The sequence below is a fragment of the Accipiter gentilis genome, chromosome 19, assembly GCF_929443795.1.
Source record: "Accipiter gentilis chromosome 19, bAccGen1.1, whole genome shotgun sequence".
Lineage (NCBI taxonomy): Eukaryota > Metazoa > Chordata > Aves > Accipitriformes > Accipitridae > Astur > Astur gentilis.
Genome location: NC_064898.1, coordinates 6,977,721 through 7,003,103, shown reverse-complemented (window position 1 = coordinate 7,003,103; position 25,383 = coordinate 6,977,721). Strand labels below are relative to the sequence as shown.

The 25,383-nt window shown below is 41.8% G+C and overlaps 1 protein-coding gene across 1 annotated transcript in view; it reads right to left on the bottom strand.

The window, feature by feature from the left end:
• Positions 1-13,368: 13,368 nt before the first annotated feature.
• MIPEP (mitochondrial intermediate peptidase) overlaps positions 13,369-25,383 on the bottom strand; it is a 75,247-nt gene continuing 63,232 nt past the window's right edge. Inside the window, exons 17-19 of the mRNA XM_049823017.1 lie at positions 23,417-23,538; positions 22,558-22,631; positions 13,369-13,618 (exon numbers count right to left, since the gene is read on the bottom strand). Coding sequence (XP_049678974.1) covers positions 13,524-13,618; positions 22,558-22,631; positions 23,417-23,538 — 291 coding nt within the window. The 3' untranslated portion in view covers positions 13,369-13,523. The remainder of the gene's footprint in view (positions 13,619-22,557; positions 22,632-23,416; positions 23,539-25,383) is intronic.

The window sequence follows — 25,383 nt, the reverse complement described above, 5'->3', positions numbered from 1 at the left end:
AGGATGTGCAAAGCCGCAGATACAGCAAGTGTGGGTGTAAAAATTGGTGTAACTGGAGTAATTTTAACTTGGAGGAACCCCCGAAGAATACATAAATTATATGAGCTTAGCCTCACCCCTGAATCCGGTGCAACACCTGGAGGCTAATTTACCATCTGTCTGCTTTCAGCAGAGCTATAGAACAAAAAGGTTTGCAATCCCTTGCTGCAGCAGGCGGTCTGTGCTGGGCAGCACGCCTGTCCTGTGAGGGCTGGAACAAAAGCAGGTCAGAACCTAGTTCTGGCTTTTGCTAAAACCAGTCCTGGGACTGCACTAGAGAGCTGTCATCTTCCTTTTTAATATTTGTGAGCGCGGGGAGTGCTAATTGGCAGGATGGTGGGCACTTTCCTAACCAAGGCACCATCAAAGGCTGAGGAAGAGCACATCTGCCGATCAAAATATGCTGAACTGTGAAATGAAACTGCTCTAGCCGCCCTTTAACCTTCCCTGCACAGACAGGAATATTCCGCAGCCTCACTGACTGCAGCACGCATCCGTCATTTTTTTTTTTGGTGCATGCGGGTCTGAGTGCGAAACACGTCTTTACCTCATACCTGCACTGACGCGCGCGGCCATGGCTGTACGTGAAACCCAAGGCTAAAAAGGCTGCCCACGCTTCTGTCTCATTGCACGCTTGGCTTCAGCAGCAAAACCAGCGCTCTGCGAGAAGCAACCTTGAGCACAGTGCGTCTGGTCAGAAATCGCGCTCCCCTGCTCTGTGCGGGTCCCTTTGCAGCACCGACGACCTCGCCGGGTACGCAGCAGACCCCGCGAGGTACGCAGCCTGTAAAGCACACTGGGTACATCCCACTGGTGGAGACAGAATATACTGGTGGCACGGGGTCCATCAGTGCACGGCGGGGGGCTGTGAAGCCCCTGGCAGGGCTAAGCTGCTGCTTGTCCTCTGTCACAAAACTGAGCCCCTTTCTCCCAGACAGCTCCGTGGCGTTTGTTCAGAGGCTGAATCGGCCCACCGAGAGCCGTGCCGTGGCTCAGCCCGGCCGTTTTGGGCACCCGAAGCGGCGGGAGATGCTGCTCTGCATTTGGGAGGCTGCTAGAATAACCCCCCCACCCCCCCGCCAAGGGCCGCAGCGACGCAGAAAAGCAGATATCGGAGAGGGGATCTGGTCCCTTGACACCAGCTGGTTACCACTATGCTACTCTTCTGCTTTAATTAAGCAGAAGGGAAGTCTCAGGCAGATCTGAACCCGAGCAGGGAGCAGGGAAAGCTGGGCTGGTGCAGCCTGGGAGCCGGCAGCCAGCTCGGCGCGGCGCTGCCGGTCAGGAGCCGCGGGCTGGAAGCCGTGGGAAGGTGAAATAGATGCGTCAGCAAGGCCAAAGGGGAAGAGAGGACACGATGCAATGCAGAACGTACGAAGCCACACAGAGAACGGCTAACGAAGGTGAACGGATCCTAGAAGAGAGTAAAATGTGTATCATGCCAGCTAGGAACGTGTGGGGACAGCGACAGCGGGCTCTCTCTGTAAAAACGCTTCTGAAAGCGGTTTTTAAGTACGTCTGACTCAGGTATGCAGGTGATTTACATGTTTCCGGCCAAAGTCAAAGATCTCAACGTTTTCTTGGCTGGCCTCAGCAAGGTTTAATCCCCTCCTTAGAGCTTGAGATGCTTTTCCTTTTTGAATGACTACAGCTGTGCCGTACGCATTCTGGTTCAAACTGACTCGTAGGAACACACTTCGTGATCCCTGAATGCAGAAAGGCAGCTGAGTGAGTGCACCTGAGTGCCTGCCTGCAGCAAGGATGTTCGTGGTGGCCACTATGTCACCGCTGGGACCAGCTTGCTGTAATGGACCATTAATTACCTACTCCTTTGCTCCTTGATCCCACTACACCGGTCTGTAGCGAAGAGTTCAGACCTGTAATGATAATTTAAATACTGTAAACTTGCAGCAGAGCAAGCCAACAACATTTATCATGTAGTATGTTGTAGTTACTGTAAAGAAGGATGCTCATTTCAGAATCTTGCACTGTTTTCACTATGCTTCTTTTCACTAGCCAGATACGTTTTTATTTGACATTATAATAATTTTATAAACCGATTTCACTTATTATCTCTCCTACTAGAAATGTTTGGATGCCTTCCCTACACCTTTGACCAATTCAAGAGCATATCCAGAGACTAGGAAAAACCCCCAAAGACACACTCCTTTTACTGAATTAACCCAGGTTTCCAACAGCCAGCCGTGGCCATGTAAATTAAAGATATATATAGACTTTGCATGGGGCCTCACAGAAGCGTTTTGCAGATTTACCTTGAAGGTAATGAAGCTGTGATATTACACATTCAAAGAAAAAGCTGGAACGGGGACTTTCCTAGATGGATCTTGCCTGACCCTGGACAGTTGTTCTTTGGCCCTTGAGCCACCTAAGCTCTGCTTTATGGCAGAAGAAAAGAAGCTCTCTTTAAACATAGACATTTTGTTGGACACTGTCCTGTATAAAAGATTTCACATGCAACATTAAAACAGAAAAAGATAGAGACCTGCCAGCAGGACTGTAACTCTCATTTCCTCCTGCAGCGAGGGTAATTTCCAAAATTCCTTACCAGTTCTGGCAACTCCTGCAAATCTCCTGCCCTCGGTACTTAGTGTTGTTTCCAGCACTCGCCCCACCTTTCTAGATCTCATTTCAAGGCCATGTCATGACACAAGCATTTCATGCACCCTTTTCCCTTTTCTGTCCTTAGTCCATCCCACAGCCTCCCTCCCTGCCACACCGGCTCGAAACTTTTTTGAACCTGGCACCTGCAAAGCCAACCCCTCATCCTAATTTAGCCCAATTGGTCCTAAAACATCCATGTGTCTTAGTTCTCCTCTTCCCTCATTCCGGCATGCCCAGGGCTCTCGGAGAGGCGCTGCCCCAGCCGCTTTCCCTCCGGCTCCCCGGCGGCTGGTTTTACACACCAGATTTCCATCATTTCATCCCCTGGTTTTCTGTCGCGTTGGATTGACGAGCAACGCGACCACCAACAGCATCTTCACACACCCTGAAGACGGCATCGGGGAAGGGCTGTTTGGGAGGAGCACCCGATGCCCCGGGTCAGGACAAAGGAGGTGAGGGGACCCCGCGCTGGGCATCCCTCCCATGGGACCTCTGTGTGTGTGTTTTGGGAGACAGAGAAGAGGCAGACCAGACTCAGGTCGGTAGGAAAAGCCACGGAAGAACTTACACGCGCTCGGGGCATTAAAGCTACGGCCGTGCCGCTGAGCAGCGAGAGCAGGTCCAGCCTCCACTGTCAAGAAACCAAGCCAACTCACCAGGTACAGCCTCTTCTATAAAAGCCACCCACTGATGTCTTTGTCTCCTCCGCATTGCCAGAGCCCAGCTTCTCAGGAATATCCTCCAGTCCCTGCAGGAGGGATGGCATTTCGGCAGCCCTACTTACGACGACCCTGACAGAGGAGCGAGCACAGCTGCTGCCAAACACCCCAGTGCTCCTGAACAGTAAGAAAATACCAGTTTGGCTGCCTTGTGCCCTGCCAAGGGATGTAACGGGACTATTAATTGCCCCAAATGACCTCTGGGCATATTAACACCTACTCTTTTCCAAACGGTGGTCGCTGCCAGATCCAGCACCTCCTTCCACTGCAAGCCGGTTTACTCACATTTCAATTGCTCAGAGATTCATCTACGGACAGTAATTTGTCGGCTGCCCCCGCAGCTGAAACCACATCTTCTCAATCCCACTGGCAGGCGCCGGCAGTGTGCTGGCAGTCAGCCCTTGGACCAAGCGACGGAGGTCTGCAGCAAACTGCTGCCTTCTTGGGGATTCAGGAAGGAGAAACTTGGATCAGCCACCTCAATTCATCGCCCGAGTACGTTGCCACTATAGAAATACTCCTACTAGACACATTCGTACTCATCTGCTGTGTGCATTGTCAAATAGATGGGACGTGTCCTACTCCCAGTCTGTTCTGGAACGGTCTAATGTGAACCACAGCGTGCTTGCAGCAAGCTGCAGCCAGCCGAGCTGCTCACCCAGGGTGCATCTGCAAAGCATGCCTGCGACTCCTTATCCTTTGCATTCTTTTCTATATTTAGGAGACTCACATGTACACAACAGCCAGGCAAAGAGTGGGAAGGGCAAGCAAATATCAAGAGAAGTTTTGAGTTCACGAATCCCTTGGGGGGACTGTCAACAAGTCACAGGGAGGTGCTACGGGAGCAGCTAAAATAATGAGGGTGTGACGGCAGCTGTATCTACGATGGTTCTGTCCCAAGGAGCAAATGGTTATATAGTTTGACTTGAGCTCATCTCCTTGGGTAGCGTTTTCAAAGTCCCACCTGCAGAAGCAACTTGGGCATTAGCAGCTCTTTAGGCTCCCAAGTCACTCAAGCACTCCTGAGCGTTTAACAGAAGGTAAGAGGGGACTCCTCTCGAGGTGCCTGCTCAAATAAATGACTCTCTGGGAACAAGAACCCTCGAGCGAGTTAAAATCCTGCGGCTCAGTTATCCCCATTCTGCAGCACTTGCTTGAGTGAGCCGGGAGCTCCTGAGGCTGGGAACGAGCACTAGAGAGATGCTGCGGCAGCCTGGTTGCCCTCTGGGGTTGAACCACGACAGCGATGCAGCAGGCACGATGCAGGAGCTCCAAAGAAGCCGCAGGGCACTGCACGTCCACACAGCACGCCTCGCCCTGGTCCGTTGCGCCTTTCTGCTGGGACTCAGGAATTTCTGCTCATATAAACATTGGCCATTTGCAGGCGTAGCCTATCATCTAGCCCTGCAGCAGGTAGATACGGAGCGGCTCGGTCACCGTAATGCTGCTGAGTTTCCCTTTCTGTAGCTTTGGGCGGGCTTTGGCTGCAGTAGGGAATTTGCAAAAAATGTTTAAGTGGCAACAAAATGTTAGGATATGTTTCAGGAGAAAAAAAAAAAAAAAAGAATTAATCCATCATTTTTACAAAAATAGTTATTAAAAATTTAATTTTAAGAAAAACTCATATTTTACAGAAGCACAAGTACTGATACTACAGTACCTTTTGCACTACCCAGATGGAAATAATTTCAGTGAATTTCACCCACACCCTTGCAGTTTTTGGCTGCCAATGCTTCTACACACGTACAAAGATAATGCAATCATACATCCACTGAAGTGAAATTTTAACGCACATAGTGCCATATGCACATGCTTTGGGAAGGGAAGGGAAGGGAAGGGGGAAGGAGGAAGGGAAGGGGGAAGGGAAGGGGGAAGGGAAGGGGGAAGGGAAGGGGGAAGGGAAGGGGGAAGGGAAGGGGGAAGGGAAGGGGGAAGGGGAAGGGGGAAGGGGAAGGGGAAGGAATAAAAATGGGACTATATCTCGCTCCATCAAGCACAGACCTTAATGCAAATCAAATAGCTGTCATATAATAGCATCCGCAATATCCTCACAATCAAATATCAATACTAGATCCTCACTATTAAAATCCAAACATTTTCAAGTAGAAAGCTAGGGCTCTCTAAAGTCCCATTACAACACCTAGGACACCAACCTCCTGGTTTTCCACAGTACTTCTGAACTGAACATCCCCAGCATTTCTGGAAATCAGCTTACCAGATAAAATTTCTTTGTTATTCTATACATTGCTTGTTTAATTTTTTTAATAGCATTTACAGCATTAGAGCAGTACAAATGAAGACAGAGATTACAGACAGATGCACGGTGGCCCTGCTAGAGACTTGCCTACCTTCCTGTTAGTATTTGTACAAATAGCAATGCACAGGAAGGTGCAGTATTTATGACACAGGTAGCAAAAACCAAATAAAAGTGGGAGAATGACTTGCCTGCAGAGACAGCATTAGCCTTGCTGACAGAATGGCAGGGCTGGAGAGCAGCACCCTGATTCCAGATGGGATTCCTCTGTAGGGTCAGTCAGCATAAATGCGGTTAATTTACCTGGGGGATTACCTGCAACCAGGGTATGTCCTCTCTGAATGGGTTCTGAAAGAAAACAAAGAAAACATTCAAATCTAACCTAAAAGATTAATAATATACAGGTTTCAGGTCAGTGGAGGGTGGCGAGAAGCAGCAGCAGTCTAAAAGGTAGGGCCCAAAGCTGGCTCACGTGATTTGGCATAATGAGGACTTTTCTCCAACATGCAGAAAACCAAAACTTTTCACCCACCCCATCATTTGCCCCCAAATTTAGGGGGAGATAAAATAAAATTCTGGGATGTCAGCCAAACGACCAGCTCCAACTTTGTATGTCTCCCATTTCCACGTACTTACTGCAACCGTTGTTTCAGGTCTTGATAAATAATCTATCTGGGGAGCTCTTACTTTTAACAAAGCCTTTTGAGAAATCACAGAAGCCCCACACTGAATTTGGCCCTTAAACACTTTTTCGGAGCTAATAAAGCATGCACCTGTGTCCCTTAGTTGACTGAGAGCACTGATGGATCTTCTGCCCAGAGCTGGAGCACCAAAGGGGCCACTGGCCGAGGATAACGTCAGCTCAGACTGCCATCCTCCCCGGTCCTGACATCGATATAAGGTGCACAGCCTCACTTCTCCAGCCTAAAAACCAAGGCAAATAATGAAAAAGTAAGAGAAAAGCTCAAGGGTCTGGTTTATTTCAACAAGTCCTGCGCTTCTGAACGGGTTACTCAGAAGTGACCTGCTACGTAGGGTGCGGGGACTGGGATTGGAAGTGTTTTCAGTTGGCACAAAGGGTCGGTCCCAACACACAGAGAACCAGTTACAAAAAGAGTTTTAGTTTTTAACGACCATTTTGTGAAATGTCTTTTTTGCCCAATGAAACAGATAAAGCTGGAGATGCAAGATGGCATGAGAAACAAACATGAAGCAGGGAAGAAGGAAAAAACAGAGTAAAGCCAGCGAGGCACAGGCTTCAGACCAGCTAAACAGATACTTCTGACGGACCAAGGGAAAGGTGTGGAAAATGGAATAGCTCACAAAGTAAGAAACTGAATGTCAAATTAACTATTTCCCTGTATTTGGCCAGCCTACATCAGTTTTTCAGACATGTTTGAGACCATAAGAAACCAAAGAAAGAAAAAAATAAAAGCAGATTTTCTTGGAGAACAGAGATTACAAACTGAACAAACTAAGAAAACCACCTTGCCTTGGGAACTTCACTTGAACACCAGATTGAATCAAAGATAATTAATTTGATTAAGTCAAACAAGTTATCTAAATCCCTAGTTCGGGAAAACACCGCCAGCAATTCAGCACTCGTTTGCAAAAGGCCTTTGATGTTGAACAGTTTCAGCAAAAGCAATACCTACAGACACATGGCACTTCTCAATGCATGGAGGGCACGTTTGTTGGGCAGGTGTCAGGGCAAGAGAACAAATTAAACTTACAGGAAAATAAGAGGAAGATTTTCCAGGATGGTGAGGAATCACGTCTGATAAGAACTTACCTGGTCTCTGACAGCTGAGTTGGATTACATATCCCAATAGCGCTGCCTCTTCCTTGCAGTATGCAATTACATCTCCAGTTCTTAGGGAATTCCTTTTCCAACCCCATCACAGGAGTGCATGCTATTTGCGCAAATGTTAAGAGACGGCAAACTATAATTTCAACTCTCATTTGTAATGAATGGGATTTACTATGGCTAGCATGAATCATTTTGATAACACATATAATTAGTTTTATAGAAGTTTTAGTACGTTATAAAAGTTGCTATATCGCTTGTATCCCCCCAGGGCTCTCTTATAAAATTATTTTGTTACAACTGTATTCTTCTTGGAACTAAAGCGTAGACAACTGAGCACATCTGTATGTCAAGAGAAGTGTTGTGAGCCAAGACATTCAAGGCAATTTTGCTGCCTTTTTCATTTCTAAAATCCACGTGAAGAAATGCGATCACTTCTGGACTCCAGCATTATCAGCTGTTCAAAGCTGAAGATACTCGTGTCCTCCCGGGCCGTCAATAAGCTGCCTCCCCCCGGCTCACGGCTGCTCAGAGCAGATGCTGGGACTCAGCTACCGGGAGCTGGGATGCCTGTCAAATGACCTTGGGGGAAAAATGCTCAGCAGGTATAAATAACACAGGTCTAATAACTTCATTTGAGCTACGGAAATTTATCCTGGATGAGAATTTGGCTCTGTACAGAGCTGCAAAGTGAGTTAACTGGATTCCACCTTCACGAGGAAGAAAAGCGGGGTTGGTAGGAGTGTGCGCTACGTGACACCAGCAACCCCCTCTGACTTTGTAAGCGTTTTTTCTTTCATATGTATTTTGAACGCTGAACGCAGGCTGTGATCGAGCCCTTCTGACTAATTCTTGAAGGGTACCATTAATAAACAGGCTTTAACAACTGCCCTGCTAACCTGTTGTGACCGTGCTAGAGGAGCTCAATGAGCCTGCCCAATCCTTACATTAACAGCTGCTGCAAACATCAGCCAAACACAGGCTTCTGATCACGTTTAAGGGACAAACCAATATGCAAACACCTACTTGATAAATTACTACTATTTACGAGGTGCAGCTGCCTGCAGCGTATTGAGACCTGCTGTCCCATGGCGTGCAACCTAAAGGGGCTTGGCCATGCCAACTTGCCCCAGCTTGGCAATGCTTCCCCTTCCCAGTGGGTCACATTTGGGGCATTTCCCCAAGGCCCAGCTCTCCCAACAGTCATCTCCCGCAGTGCAGGGAAGGCGGGTGAGAAATGCTGTTCGAGCATGAGATACACTTTAGGCTATATGGGCACGTGCCAGTACCAGCTGTGGGCAGGAGTGGGAAGAACCTGCCAGGCCACCATTTTGCTTTTCCTCTGCCATGGTTTAGTGGTCACGGATGATGGTTGGACTCGATGATCTTGAAGGTCTTTTCCAACCAAAATGATTCTATGATCACAACCACCAGGACAGAGTCACAGCCCAGATCACCCCTCGCCTCCTCCCAGCCCCTTGGGTCATGTCCCACTGGTGCTGTAAGAGCAGAGGGAGAAGGGGGGGCATGCGGAGGTGCCTAAGGAGTAAAGTGAGGGGGCTGTAAGGATTTGGAGGGACAACTGCCAAAAGCCACTTCAAAAAACCCTCGACGTCCTGAAGATTAATTAAAAGCCTCTTCTTCAGCTATTTTAATATTGTACTATATGATACTGTCGTTAATGTATAAACTCAGCCACATATGACAGGCAGTAAAAGAAAACGATGGTGGCATTTGACAACTAAAAAACAGTGACATCAAAACCCGAAAGACTAAGTTCGGTGCTTTGAGGTGTTCTGAATTTAAAACGGGATTCCTGACACTCCTATTCCAGCCACCTGTGCTGTCTCTATAGTTACTGGAGCAACAAAAGGCGTATGCAAAAGCTGGTTTATCCCATCCTAAGACAGGTATGATGTATCTCATATGGAAGGCGCCTGTCTCTTCTTATCAAGCGTGAAGGCAGCCAGAACGGCAAGCTTTAGCCATCCGCAAGTTGCCTTAGAGGCTACAGGCTCACAGGCAACTGCTTGGCAAGAGGCATCCCACTCCCTTTCCTTTGTGTTTTTAAATCTACACACCAGCAGAACACCAACTAGTCGTGCTGTCAGATCTTTATCACCACTTTGCTTCTGGTTTAAGTATTTCATCTGTAACAGATTTTTTGGATACTTCCTCCGAACAACAGGCCGTAACGATTTCCTACAACTGCGCAGCTCCGGCATGCCGCGGCGCTCCGTTTAGAGCCATCTCTTGAAGAGCAGCCGCAGCGGACTTAAAAGGTAAACAAATCTCAGCCCGGGGAAGATCAGAAGGGCCGACAGGCAGTCCTGCTGGTGCTGATTTATACTTCCTTATCTTTTATCTCCTTCCTTCTCCTCCCCGAGCACACTAGCTGTTCTCCCACGGTCCTTCTCCCAAGGAAATCCGCGTGCTTGCTTTCTGCAATCGTGCGTTTTCAATTCTCAAGTTCTTTAAGTCTTCTAATTTTAATGCAATGCTCGCTTTTTGGTACACTGCAAACCTGCCAGGGTAAAGCACTCACTTGAACTCACTCCCAACAGCACATAAATCAATCCCTGTCTCTGGGAACGGAAAATTTCCAATACTTTGCCCAGAAACAATCTGAAATGGCAGATGCGCCGTGCCTCCCCCTGAACAGCGAGCAGAAGGGGTGCTTTGGCTCACACCCCTTTCCCGGCGCTCCGGTCGGGAACTCCTCCCCAGCTGAGAAGCCGTCAGCAGGACAGTTACTCACCACCCTCACGGCAAAACTTCCTTCCAAAGACACTCTCTTCATTCATAGCTCGTAAGACCCCAAAAGACGGCTGTCCCCTAGCGTCACTAAGGCTACAGGGCTTCTCTGAATTAATCTGTACTAGGGCGTATTTTTGAGAAAATAGCCCAGTTTTGTTGTACACTTCTAGCGCTGATTCGTCAACCCCAGCACCGTCCTTCACGCGTATTCCAATGCTCAGTTGTTCCTGCTGTCAAAAAAAAAACCCCTAAAAATTAGGGGCAAATTTGTCTAATTTCAACTTTCAGCTACTGGCTCTTGTTAAACTCTTGTTTTCATACCAGTGTTCAAACTTTCAAATTTCTGCTTCCGCATCACAATTAAGATATTTTAATCTTTTGATAAACTGAAATGCGTATTTTCTGAGCCATCAATATTCCTGTATTACAATGATCTATTCTCTTCATTTCCATCTTAGCATCATCTATGAAACTAAGCTCCACTACTTGGATATACATTAATTTTTAATTTTTGCACACTGATTTAAGTCTGATCCACTGTACAAGCTGCTATTTAACATCTGTAGAAAGAAAAGTATTTTATCAACATATGATATGAATTCTTCCATCTGGCTTTCCATTAAAGACAAAGCAGAAATATTTTTTAACACCTCTGTCTTTTCTGTTGCTGACAGTGCTGTAATTTCCATTTAGACTGACTGCTTTGGAAAGAAAACTCTCTTTTACTCTCCCCAAGTTTTTAACTCAGAGACCATTTTGCTTCTGTATCAACACTTTTTCATGCCTGGTTTCTAATCTATATTCAATTCTTCCTTGCCTTATTTCCCTTCTCTTCCCTGCCTTCTTAAATTAACTGCTGCCCTCTGCTCCTGTTACCTTTGTTGGTAAGGTGTTTAGAGAACTCCAGGCAGTACCAGCTGCATTTATGTCACCAGAAAGCAATTATTAAGCAATATTTCAGTCTATCATAAGTGAATCAGAAAAAGAATCACATGAAAAATTTAAAAAAAAAAAAAAAGCAGAGTTGACACCTCAGACTATCAAATGTAATCCACATGTGTTTTTCTGATGTGTCTTAATTATGTGTTATTATTTCAGGATTGCATAAGGGTATAATTTCTTCTGAAGACATTCACTACTTATTTTCTATAGCAGCTAAAATCCAAAACACAGTACAATTTCAGATTAAAAGCATGATGCTGAGTTACAGTATTATAAAACCAACTTTTGGATAGCTGGTTCAGCAGCCCCAGTGGGAAAATATGGAATGCTGGAAAAGGATTACAGTGATTTTTACATTTATGAATAGTTACACTACTGGTCGCAAGAGAGGTCTCACATTACTGGAAGTACACATATTTGCTGGAAAATAAAAGTCTTTCAAAAAGAAGAAAAGAAAGGGAAAAACATCAGACATTTGAACAGCTGGAAGCATTTTTAGAAACTACCAAAAAAGAGAAAAAAAAAAAAATTTAGAATAATATTTCCCTTTCTGTAGTAAGCATCGTAGTGGTGATACAGTATGTTCTCAAGAGGCTTAAATCATGTCTACTGTTCAATCCTCAAAGGTTATTTTATAAAACAAAAATTACTGGAGTCAACAGAGTTTTTTCACAAAACCCCTGAAGCTATCGTTCTGAGCTGTATTTATTTTTCTACCAGCTCCCATCTTTGTCAAATGTCCTAAGAGCTATGAATCTGCGACAATAAGCTACAGTCCACTGTGCTCTGACAAAAGACAAGATTTCTTCCTTTCTTTGTCTATATCTGATTTCAGCATGAGGAAGATGTTGTTTGACGCCACTCTGATAAAAACTTGAAAAGACTGTTGTTTACAGAAGGATCAAATTAGACAGTGAATTAAGGAAGTAATAGCAGCCATGGGCATAAAACAGCATGATGGCTACATATATTTTGATAAAGTATCTACACACTAGAACCAACAACACTTGAATTTCTTTCAAATTAAAATCTAGGGGCAATCTCTTAATTTTAAATGCCTTGTTTATTCTGCCAATTATGATGCTTTATTTTCTTTACCGTAGTACTCCCAGGGCCGTGTCAGCACTAGGATTTCCTTTTGCTAAGTTCTTTTTGTCACAATGAGTCTTTCAACATGTGCCAACTCCAGATAAACATTACTGGTAGTTTGCTCCAGTTCAAAAACCAGGCAACAAACAACACAAGGCTCGCTTAGCAGCACCCTTGAATTCCCTTTAAAACATACTTCCATTAAATACTCCAAGAGGTGTTGTTAAATTTAGGTTCATGAGCTATTGCATCCTTTTGAGAACCTCCCATCCTCAGAGTGTGTTTCTACTCACACCTAAATTTACACTTGTTTATTTTTTGTGGTAAGTCTGTTGGATAATTAAAAAAATACCAATTCAATAGCAAGACCAGTTTTATGGCACCTTGTAAATTCCATTCCTCCTCCCAACCATTTTCTGCACCTGATACAATGAATGGTCCCTCTTCTGTTTAAAGTTTGCTATTCAGTTCCAAACCTGAAGAAGACCTACGCAATGGCTTCGTATAACAACAGATACTATTTTTACCTACAAACATGGCCACACGTGTACCCATTGGATCATGATAGCTACAAAAGCACGGCTACCTTGCATGTTATCCTCCACTAGGAAACATTTGTGGGATACCTGTTTTACTCTGTCTTTCTTTTTTTGTGTTGCAAGATCTCTCTCTCCTCCACACCCTGACATTTTACATCATGTACTTGTATGACTACAGTTTTTCTTCTCCCATCTTTTTGTTCTCTATCTCAAATACAGTTCCTAGTTTTCCACTTCATCTTTCTTTCCATTTCCCCTCCGTAGCGCACATAATTTCCTTTTCCCCAATGCAGAACTCCTGCAAGGAATAGGGTTAAACAAGTTTAAAGAATATCCACGAGCATTGAGAAAGACCCATGCAAGCAGTTCTGGGTCATGACACTCAACAAGTATGTCCTAACACTGAATCCAATGTGTGTACCAAAAGACAATTCATACCACTCCACTAACCCTGAAGATGAGTTCAATTCCCATTTAATCAGCTGTTCCAACAAGATCATATTTTTTAACAGTACATGCTAGAGGATTTGTTCTCTCCAATTCCATGCTTAAGCTCCTATGCAACAGAAAGCCACCATCTTCATAAATGAAACCAGCTGATCCAATGAAATTATTTATTACTGTTCCATCAACATGAATATTCAAACTTTTACAAGTATTCACCAAGAAGCAAAACCAGTCACAACAATATTTTATCCACAATTATGAAGATGTAGTCAATCTTCCATAAAAGAATTCAGTTCTGTTGAACATTTTTATGAGTCCATGATAAATGTTTCAAAGTCCTGGTCTAAGTCTGAAACAAGGGCATCCACAAAATCTTCAACTGAAGGCGATTTCTGAAGCATACCTACAAAACCAAGACAACAGACTCTTAGCAAGAATACTACGACTTTGCAAGCTTTGTCAATAATAATGCTTATTGCTAACTAATGTTTAATGTCACAATATGACAGAAATGACTATCATGTTTCTTTGTCAGGAAATAAATGCAATTATAGTGTAATGGGGATTATTTAATTTCTTCAAGCTACCTGTTCCATGTTATCACAGAATTGACAGGTTTCAAGATTGTTAACTGATTTTTATCATTACAATCTTGCTTAAGCAGGGAATTATATCCATTTTAAAGCAATGTAACCATAGACTCACTCCTCTCCAAATGACTGGAATAAATCAGTGACTGAGCGGGTATCTAAATCCTTATCCGCTAAGTCTCAGGTCTGACAGAGCCAGATAAAACGACGTATTTTCTCAAAGTGTTATACACCTTAAAAGCACTTAATTTAGTATTTAACATACAAATATCTCTGAAATTTTTCACAAGGCATGAAACATACCCAAATAAAAGCATTTTCAGTGCACTGCAGTTTTAGTTTTGCTTTTTTACAGTACCAGGACTTACCTTTTATTAAGAATTTTAATTAGTGCATCTGTTAACTGCAGCACATGGCAACAGAATAACAGACAGGGAAATTATCATAATGAAGAATCATGCTCAAGTACTTTGTCAGGTAATTCTATTAAAAGAGCAGCTAAAAATCTCACACCTTCCTCCGCAAAACCCCAGTTTTTAGAAAGCATGAGAATATATCCTGTAAATTATTTTCAGATATTTCTTTGTACTTAACATTACATTGATGTTGGTCTTTTCACTGTTGTTAACATTTTCAAGATTGTATATGGAAATTTACTGCATTACTTGTACCAGAAAAAACCCCAACAGTACAGCTGCCAAATAACGTAAAATTTAATCTTCATACCTCTTTGAAGTGATCTGTTCTTTCTGACAACTGCCAATGTAAATATAACCTTGTTCTACCCTTTGTGATCAGTGTACCTACTGAACATAATTTTATATTCTTTCACATCCTCAACAATATTTGCTTTCAGTGGAATTTATAATTGCATGCTACTAAAAGGCTGGAATCTTTTACTATAACACAATGATTCAAAACCCACCAGGAAATGGACCGGCTCAAGGTAATTTTGTATAAGCAACCAAAAAGAATTTTCTTGCTAAGGCCTCACAGAATCCCATCTCAATCTGATTTAAACACGTTGCAAGTGTCAACACAAACTACCATGACCCAGTAGATTAATACTGAGCACTAAAAGAAAAACAAATCTCCTACTGTATATAGTTTGACTGAAATGCTGTTAAATGAAGTTTGCATCAAGCTATTTTCAAAATGAAAGAGAAGAGAATTAGTATTTCCAAATACTTGGTAAACTTGTCATCTACTCTAACGTTAGTAAAATTGCTGTGGAATTACTTCTAGTTCACAATGAAAAATGACTTGCTATAAGCTGGGCTGAGAAACAGATGTGTCCAGATACCAGCTACTAATCTAACATCCCCAGAGAGCCACGGCCTCTTGCAGTCTCCCTCTCTCAGGTTCTTGAGTGGGCTGGCTGGGGGAGATGCATATTTCCTCCCTAACAGCCTTGGAAAAATTCCAGTTCAAACTCATATTTTCCCTCAGTTTTCTCAGAAGTGGAGAGAATGCCTTAAGAAGATGACATGGATGGCAGCCTACTGGAACATGTACCGCCATGCATGGCTACTGGAGCTTTGTCTTAAACTCAGCTGGAGCAGTCCAGTCCCAACAGTGCAATTCGTTTTGCCTTTTTTTTTGGCCTCATTTTGCCTCACTTACATCTGAAGTAACTGGCTCTATTTCTGGAGACTGAACAGTAGGAAGACCTTCATGGGTGCCACTCATCTGGCCTTTTTCAGAGGTCTACTTTATGATAAGATGAGTTGTGCCTATGAAGTGCCTACTTTTCCCTGTAGCCTTGAAAGGAAACCTGGATGACTAGCTCAGGTATAAAAATCTCAAGTTGGTGAAACTATTCCTTCCTTCCAATTGTTAAGACATGGCTCTATAAAAGAACCAATGTGCCCTTTTCTATCTGATATCAATATGGAGGTATGACTGTAATGCTGCTTAGACAGTATATAAAGATGGCCATAATAGACATAACCACCACTCCCCAAGCTCCCAAATAAAAAAAACCCTTCCAATACTGACTTTATGAAAAACAGCCAGCCTGGATGATGTTTAGCCAATTCTTTGATGCACTAAAATTTATTCTGCTGTGGACAATTCTTAAAACTACGATTACCAGTATGTTGCAAAAGAAGAAAAACTAACAGTGTAATGATTAGGGAGAAAGAAGAGATTGATGCTGGGATTATCTTCAAGTAAATTTAATTTCCCTCTTACATAAAAATGGCAAATGTACCAAAAAGATTCCAACCCTGGATATTACAAAATGAATAAAAGAAACATAATTAACTGCAGTATACTTGGATGTATTTTAGTGCAGCTGAATACAGTATTACCAAATCTCACTCAAAACATGTTGCAAATTGCATTCATTTAGACTCCACATGGTTTGTTTTAAATACTTAGGAGAATTCAAAATCATTCTGGTAATAGTGATGTCAAATGACCTCCTACCCAGGAGTTCCAACTTTTGATAATACAAACACATTTCAGATTTCTTGCATTAGTGGTCTACTGCATTGCTATTTTCCCATCACTGACATCAAAAGCAGACGCTAGCAGAATTTGCTTTTGCAACAGAAGGATGAAGAGTAACTGAGGTCATTGTTGAAGAACTCCTACTGTAGTAAAATGATCATGCTCTTATGAAATAAGTAACTACAGATTTTAGAGTAGACAACTCCAAAAGAAACAGACACTGATGGTATTTCCATGTTTTAACCTCTTACTCTACACAGATGTGTTAAGAATGGTCATGTCTCCCTTTAAACTCCATTAAAATATATCAAAGCAAGACTGGCTTTGATATATTGTAAGTACTCAGCACTTCAGTCTAAATGATTTAGTAAGATGTCCACAAGGTCTGATGGTTGCAGTTTTAAAATCTAGGAGTGTATTTTATACGTTCAGCCCAACTCCTATTTCAGCTCACTCAGTCTCTCCCAAGCCTAAGGCAACTGCATAGCTTATCTTCTCTGCTTTGAAGTTTTCTTTCACATTACAGCACTGTGGTTAACCACACCCTTTTGAGAGATGGTTAGCTATAACCTACAATCACTGAAAATTGGGAGAAGAATAAAGCCTGTGGCAAAATTTGGCCTCTGCCCCTTTGGAACACTAATTATTTTGGGTCCGTGTAGTTTGAGTTAACATATGTTGCCATTCATATCACCTTTTAGGATTTATGCATATCTCTTATACTTTCAAAGAGACATACAATCATTATCTGAAGATTTTTACAGCCTCTTCAAATCATCATTATTCCAGGAAGTACAATTTGAGGAACGGAAAAACAAATTTTCAAACTGCATTGGAGCAAACGCATGTTTATTTACACATTTAGTTGGTTTGATTCCCATGTATTCACACAGCCGAGTATGATTGTCTGCAATATAATACAGCATTAACAAATCAAGAACACAACTTCACATCTATTTTGCACAAGGACTTCTTCAGAGACCCAAAGGGTAATGTGACTGCATCAAAACTACAAGAGAAGCGCACTCCAGGGTATGTTCCATGCTCTCGGTTCCCAGATCACCCAACCCAGTACTTTTCACACTGCAATTCACTTTCTGCCTATGCACCTGGGTTTCTTTCCAGTCAGGGAGTGCCAAGGGAGAGAGGGAGGGATGGTGCACACCTGAATCTTGTTCAGACCTGCAACCAGCACACAACTGGACCTGGAAGGGACACCTGCATTACGTATCTTTAAAGGAATTTGGAATCCCTAATGCCATGTAGTCCTGGGAAGGAAAGGGTCTGCAAGAGCCGTGTGGCCAACCCAAAATGACAGAGGAATTGAGTTCTTCTCAAACTGTATTTCCTCTCTAAGGAAAAAAAAAAAGCAAGCCTCTTGGACAAAGCATTGTTCACTCATTTTTTAAGTGCTCCCGCTATTCATATGTGTGACTATTTCTGTATCTTGTAGATAATCGAAGGGGTAGGATAAAAGGGGTCACTTCAGAAAATGTTAAAAAAGGTTTCATAAAGCCTTTGTGGTGGTTTGTTTTGTTTTTTGTTTTTTAAATGGAAACAAATGCCAAGAGAATAAAATCCAAACAACCAAAAAGTATATTGCGTTTTCTAATTAAAGACTAGTCCAAACAGGAATCTTGTCAGTAACTCCACTGGATGGCAGGTCAGATCCTTTATCTTCCCTAATCAGTATATCTACGGAATCATGTGGGAGAAAGATGAAAAGCTAGGGTCATATCTAAACACAAAAGAAAGACAATAGATAGCTTCTGAGAAGAAAATCGTAACAAAGACACTGTATAAATGAAATGCGCTTGTGAAGTTATCTGTTATCAAACAGTCAATGTATATGGCTAACTTCACAATGAGATACAGAAGCATTTCAAGGGTGAGGCTACATATGTGCATCCAAAAGTCAGACTTGTACAAGCGCCTTTCTTTATAGAAAAAGAAAAAATGCCTGAAATAACAGCCTATGTAACTTAAGGTTTTTGAAATATGGCACAACTGAGCATGGAATCTGGACTGTTTCCCTGAAGAAGAGTAAAATCAACAAGCTTTTAAGTTTGATGGAATCTGGTTTTAATCAGGAATCTGTTTGGTCATCTGCTATAGAAGCACAGTTTTGCAACTGATTAAAATCAACAAAAGGTGGAAATCAAGTATTCTTGAACATCAGTAATGAAAAGGAAACAATGAAGCAGAAGGAGTCAGAAGCTGATTGAACGTAAACAAATTAAAGAACAAGTAACTGTTCCTACTTCTCTCCTTAAATTCTCAATTTTTATAACAAATACAGAGCAATTAAGTGTAAACATATAATAAGCTTTTCCTCATGCGTGTTCTATGATTTAACCTCAAATAATCCCAAACAAGCAATCAAATTATTAACTTGTCAAAAGATCTGAGTCACCTCAATTTTATTTTTCAGGGAGTCATTCAAGCATGCTTGTTTAATTTTTGCACTGTCTACAAATGAACATCACAATATGCAGCACAGGCAAGGAATCTGCTGATGAATTCTGGTTATTTTTATGATCTTGAATATCTTTTAAGACTTCTGCTTAAGTAATATTACAGAAATACAGAGTATAAAAGTGAAATTCAGAATACAAAAGTGGCCAGGGACATAATCTGAAGCAAAGAAGATGTACCCTTGATGGAAGAGGATCAGAACAGGGAACACTTAAGCAAACTGGACATACATAAGCCCACAGGCCCTGATGGGATGCACCCACGAGTGCTGAGGGAGCTGGCAGATGACATTGCAAGGCCACTCTCAGTAATCTTTGATCAATCATGGCCACTAGAAGTGCCAGAAGACTTGAAAAAAGCAAAGGTCACTTATCTTTAAGAACAGCAAGGAGAACCCAGGGAACTACAGGTTGGTCAGTCTCACCTCAATCCCTAGGAAGGTGGTAGAGCGGCTAATCCTGGAAACCATTTCCAAGCTCATGAACAACAACAAAAAGTCATCAGGAATAGTCATCATGGATTCACCAAGGGCAAGTCATGCTTAAACAACTTGATAACCTTATATGATGAAACAACTGGCCTGGGAGATGAGGGGAGAGCTGTGGATATTGTCTACCTGGACTTCAGCAAGGTTTTTGACACTGTCTCCCCTAAGATCCTCACAGAGAAGCTGTTGATGCACAGGCCAGATGAGCAGACAGGGAGGTGGATTAAAAAAATGGCTGAAAGGCCAGGCCCAGAGAGAAGTCGATCAGTGCCACAAAGTTTAGCTGGAGGCCAGTAACTAGTGGTGTGCCCCAAGGGTCAATACTGGGTCCAGTCCTGTTTAACATCCTCATTAATGACCTGGATGATGGGGCAGATTTCAACAAAGAGAAGTACAAAGACCTGCACCTGGGGAGGAACAACCCCAGGCACCAACATATGCTGGGGGCCACCCAGCAAGAAAGCAGCTTGGCAGAAAAGGACCTGGGGGTCCTGGTGGACACCAAGTTGAACATGAGCCAGCAACAGGCCCTTGCCGCAAAGAAGGCGAATGGCATCCTGGGCTGCATGAAGCAAAGTATTGCCAGCAGATCGAGGGAGGTGATCCTTCCCCTCTACTCAGCACTGGTGAGGCCACGCCTGGAGTGCCACCTCCAGCACTGGGCTCCTCAGTACAAGAGAGACATGGACACACTGGAGAAAGTCCAACAAAGGCCCACTAAGATGATGAAGGGACTGGAGCATCTCTCCTATGATGAAAGGCTGAGAGAGCTGGGACTATTCAGCCTAGAGAAGAGAAGGCTCAGGAGGAGCTTATCAATGAGTATAAATACCTGAAGGGAAGGTGCACAGAGGACAGAGCCAGGCTCTCCGCAGCAGTGCCCAGTGACAGGACCAGAGGCAACGGGCACACACTGAAACACAGGAGGTTCCCCCTGAACATCAGGGAACACTTTTTTCCCTGTGAGGGTGACCGAGCACTGGCACAGGTTGCCCAGGGAGGTGGTGGAGTCTTCATCCTTGGAGGTGCTTAAAAGCCACCTGGACATGGTCCTGGGCAAGCAGCTCTAAATGTCCCTGCTCGAGCTCGGTGTTGGACAAGATGACCTCCAGACGTCCCTTCCAACCACAACTGTTCTATGATTCTATAATTCTGTGAAAACATCTTGAAAACTTCTGCCATTTTTTGTAAATCAGTCTGTGCTCTTATCACCAGTATCACTCAAGCTAATGGTGATACAAAGGAGTTACTCCTGTCTGGTTCTCCTATTACGCATGAAGAAACAGGTGCACTACAGTTACTGACCTTAAAGTGACACAGTTCTGATTAGTGGTTTATGGATTTACTGATTTAAAGAAAAAAAATTAAAAATCAAACTGTGTATGTTTTATGCATAGATTTTTTTGGTCACATCATAAAAGATCCCATTATTCTACCATTAATGTCAAGTTCACTGCCCTGCAGTATGCACAACTATTCCTTAAACATAGCTTGCTCTATTCTTCAAACCCCAGGCTGCACAGCTATTGCCTCTTCATCATTCACCACTGGTCCTGACAAGTCGCTGATGAACTATCTGGACTAAATGAACTGAGGACTATAAGCATGAGGACTATGAATATTGAAATGCCTAAAACATCTAATTACTGCATTACAAGAGTTAAATTTGTTTGTGTGCTTTCACTGTACCTTGCCAGAATTCATCATATTTGGATTTCCTTTAAACTTAAAAAACCTTGGAATTTCCTGGACTATGATGCCACTTTTTCAGTTTAATTCCAGTAGCAAGTTCTATCCAAAATAACTGACACATACTCTCAACCACAAACTGATTGTACCATGTTCCACTGTATTCTCTCATATGCAAGGGGAAGTGCCAGTTGTACTTCCACAGATTTTATATAAGTCCATCCACAGATGAATTTTGCAAACTTCATTCAAATATTTGATTCAAGGGAGCACACTGCCAGCAACTTCAGCATAGCCTCTAGGACATTCCAAGAAGATTCCATGCTCAGTAGAATTAAAAATACATCCCAGAAATAGAAGAGATGATAAGCATAACTGATGTTTTTTTAAAAACGTTCCTTCTTTCTCTACCATATGACTTACAATATAATAATTGGATTTGCTTGTAAAGATGTACATTCCTGTCTTGCAACTACTTAATCCCCAATTTTGGGCTACAGTTTTTTGAGGTTACAAACAGAGACTCTTCAAGAACAGTAAAGAAAGGCAACTTTGCAAAGTCATGCTGAATGAAAAGTAACCCTGTAGATCAGAAATATAAATGGACTAATCTAGACAATATATAGTTGCTTAATACACTATGAGTCTAAGGAGAGCAGAGATTATGGCCTCAAATATAAACAGATAGGTCAAAGAACTGAAATGTTCTTGTTATGAAACTGTGCCAGTCTTATGATAAAATACAGACACATTACCACTGTCTTCCTTATCTGTAGGAAAAAAACCCACAACTTCCAGTCTACCAAACTGGAGTGAACAGAGGCCAGTGAATTAATATTAATCTTTAATATTAAGAATTTCAGAGCAAGTTGAAAGATGCCCCATTAGATGAAATACTTACAAAGTGCTCATAGCAGGAACAGCAATACTAATGCAAAAGTTTTTGGTTTGAATACTGCAACATTACAGAGAAAAGTCTTTATCCTGATCTCATTGATAGATTCGAGATAAAGTCAGCAGTCAACTTGTTTCATTCTCCTGACATTTTATTTTTTAATATGTATTAAGTATAGTATTTTTGCTATTGCTATGAATGATTTTTAGAAGTTATTTTCCAGATTCAAAAGGCAAATATGGTATTGATGGGAATAATGAACCATGTTTCTTTATTACAGTCTTCAGACTTCCATTTCATGAGAATGTATACTCAAAGTACTGATACAACCAAAGCTATTTTGATAATGCTAAAATGACACGGCCAAAACAAGTTCAAATTCTTGTAAACAAAATAACCAGATCTATTATGAATTTCATGTATGTAAAAGTTACTCATTTTTTCTATCCAAAAATGGTGTCATCTATCTTCCTTCAAGTATGTGATACTCTTACTGTGAATTCTTTAGACGGCCTTGTAATACAAACCCTTAACACTTCACCCCAACTATCTGTGTAGGTTTTTATTCTGTGTATCACAAGGAGTTCTACTGACCACGACACAAAGTTGATGACCAGTCCATTTAACTAAAAAAATGAACAAGTTTTCTTTCTTAAATCAAATGAAAATCATAATTAAAATAAAAAGACCAAATTGGGAAATGCAGTTAAATTATTCACCAAGGAAATCAAAAAGTTCTAATTTTTTTCTACCTTGAACCATAAGTATGGGCTCTTTTCCACCACCGTGTGCCAGCATCTCTCTACGATAACGCTCACCCATTGCCCTGGAGAAACACAGATGTTAGAGTCACTTGCAAACACAACCTATTCAGCTTTCAGTTAGATTTGCTTCTACGATCTCTACAGAACTCAGAGACAGAGATTAAATGAAATTTTCCACCCTGAAACAATGACTGCCCTGATTCCATGTTGACTCCTCAATTTCAAATTACATTCAAAATTATAGTATAAGTAACTGAACTAGACAAATTTTATACATGTGAATATGCGTTGGTGTTTATAGAAGTTAATTTGTGGACAACATTTCAGCCTTCATTGCTCTGAGGGGAAAAGTTGCTCTCTTACAATGCTCTGAACACATTCACCTAAGGTCTAAGAACACATAGAATTTGTGATCTCACAATTTACTTTTTACTTTCACAAAGCAAAATGAGTAGGATAGCTATACTTTGCTTTGAAGTTGGTGACATGAAGCTTCTTTAATACCCGCAGTTGCTTTGATTTCAATAGAAAATTACAAGTAATTAGGCACCTATGAAAATCAAGCTCTCTAATTACATCTAAATATGGATTTCAGTGCCTCCCAACTGGCACACCTGTATTTTAGAACATCAAACACGAATTTTTTTGCACCAATGAACATGTCCCAAAGTACTCTTTATACCTGTGGTCATTTCCTGTTTTGTAATCCTCTTAAAATCAAGAAAAAGGCTAAAAACTAATTGTCATTAAAAAAGCCCGTCAACCCACATGGCCCCATTTGTTTCATGCCTTACAGAAGCAAGTAGCGTGACATTTCATTCTACTTTAATATTTTCTCTGGTTTTACCTATCAAACGGGTCCTGAGCAAAACACTGTTTCCACACCATGGAGGCAACAGCCCTAGACATGAGGTAGGAGTAATATTTGGCACCGTAGCCCACAAGATGACTGAATCGCAGCTGCCAGGCCTGTAAGGAGAAAACAAACAAAAAAACACAACAGAATCTTTTAAATCCTTTAAACTGTTTGGCATTTTCTGAAGTATGATGGAAGAGATTTGATACTATCAATGATAAACAGTTTAAAAAAAAAAAAAAAAAAAAAAAAAAAAAGAAAAAAACCCAACCACTACCAGAAATCCCAGAATGAACACATCCTTTATTAGAAGAAGCATTTTTCAACCTAAATGCTGTATATCTAATATACTGATTATCACAATTGAAATTATACTTAAATAGGGCCAGAAGGAGAGAAAACAAAGCAGTAAAAAACTGTATTCATATTTGGTTATAGCTGCGTTGTTCTACTGGTCTTGAAAGAAAACCACAATTACCTTCTTACAAGCAACACCACATTTTATCATTTTCCATGTATGTAAGTGCGGTGTCACACTTGGAAAAGTTCGATTTATAGACTTTTGCCACAAACAAAACGATAATAGGGACTTGCATTTAATACTATAAAAAACACAGCTTCCCATATGCCAAAAAACTCAGAGGTAGACAAATTACATCCACATGCAATGTCATTGTTAACAGATTTGTTTGCACATTTTTAAATGCATATATATAGCAGATTATCATCTGTAATTATATTGTTATTCATTTATGTATTGTTACTTGCCTTTATGACTCATTCCAGCGATGGTGGATTCTTTTTTTTAATGCTGTCTGGTGTTGACTGTTTACTTTTGTTTTCTTAGCAGAGAAAATCAGAAGTATCAGCCTTACTTTCACAGAAATAAAAATACTTTCTTTTTTTTCCCCTGACTGTAGCAGAGTAATTTAAATTGGGAGAGACCTCTGAAGGTCATCTAGTCCAACCCCTGCTCAAAGCAGAGCCAACTTTGATGAGGTTTCCCAGAGTTCTGTCTAAAGTCTCAGTATCTCCAAGGATGAGGATTTCATCACCTCTCTGGTGCAATGTGCAAAGGCAAGCAAGTCCAAGCTGAAAAGACATTGTTTCCCACCATATTTGGGCATATTTCTTGAACTGAAGATGGATGAATGTATAGATGAAGTGGTGAGAAACTCACTCTGTCCTTTTGGCTCTCTGAGGAAACCAAAGAGGAGACAAGTCCCATACCTTATTTGTCCTCCTATACAAAGTCAAAGCTCTTAACATTCTTGTGATATGACTGTTGTCAAGATTTTTGTAGGTACTATAGAAAACAGAGTTTTAAAGAGGAACTAGAAGATAAACAATAAAGTAGCATAACACATTTTAAATTTAAATCCATGGGCTGTCAGATGCTTGTTCTTATCCTAGAGTCAATGGCTGAAATTCTGAGGCAGCCAAACAGAAAAATGAAGGGGCGTTAGCAATTTTCCAGAACTATTTATCTTTGACTGGGATTCTTTATCACACTGTAAGTAACAATCTCCTGATTTTTGACAGCTGCAGTAAACTGTGTTTCTTTATTCAAGAAAGTGCTGATCATCATTTTATTCTCCATTAGCCAAGTCAAAGATGTATGTGTATCTTAAAAAAAAAAGATCAACTGAGAGGGTGGGAAAAGAAAGTATTTGGTTTTTAATCAGTCTTTTTACCTTAAAAAAGGTAGCAAACAGTGGCCTATAATCTAGATCATTGTGAACAGCTGATGAGAAACAAAGTTGTTAGCTCCCTTTTCTGAGCAACACCTACAAATAAAGTTTCAAAGTTAGCTGTAATTCAGCCATTCAAAAGCTACTTTTAACAAGATGGTTATCCCCACCCTAAGACAGGTGTCCAAAACAGATGGAATTTGCCAGGGGTGAGCAATCTGGCCTCTACTGGTAGCCTACACAACTAGTTTAAAGAAGGAGCAGCAA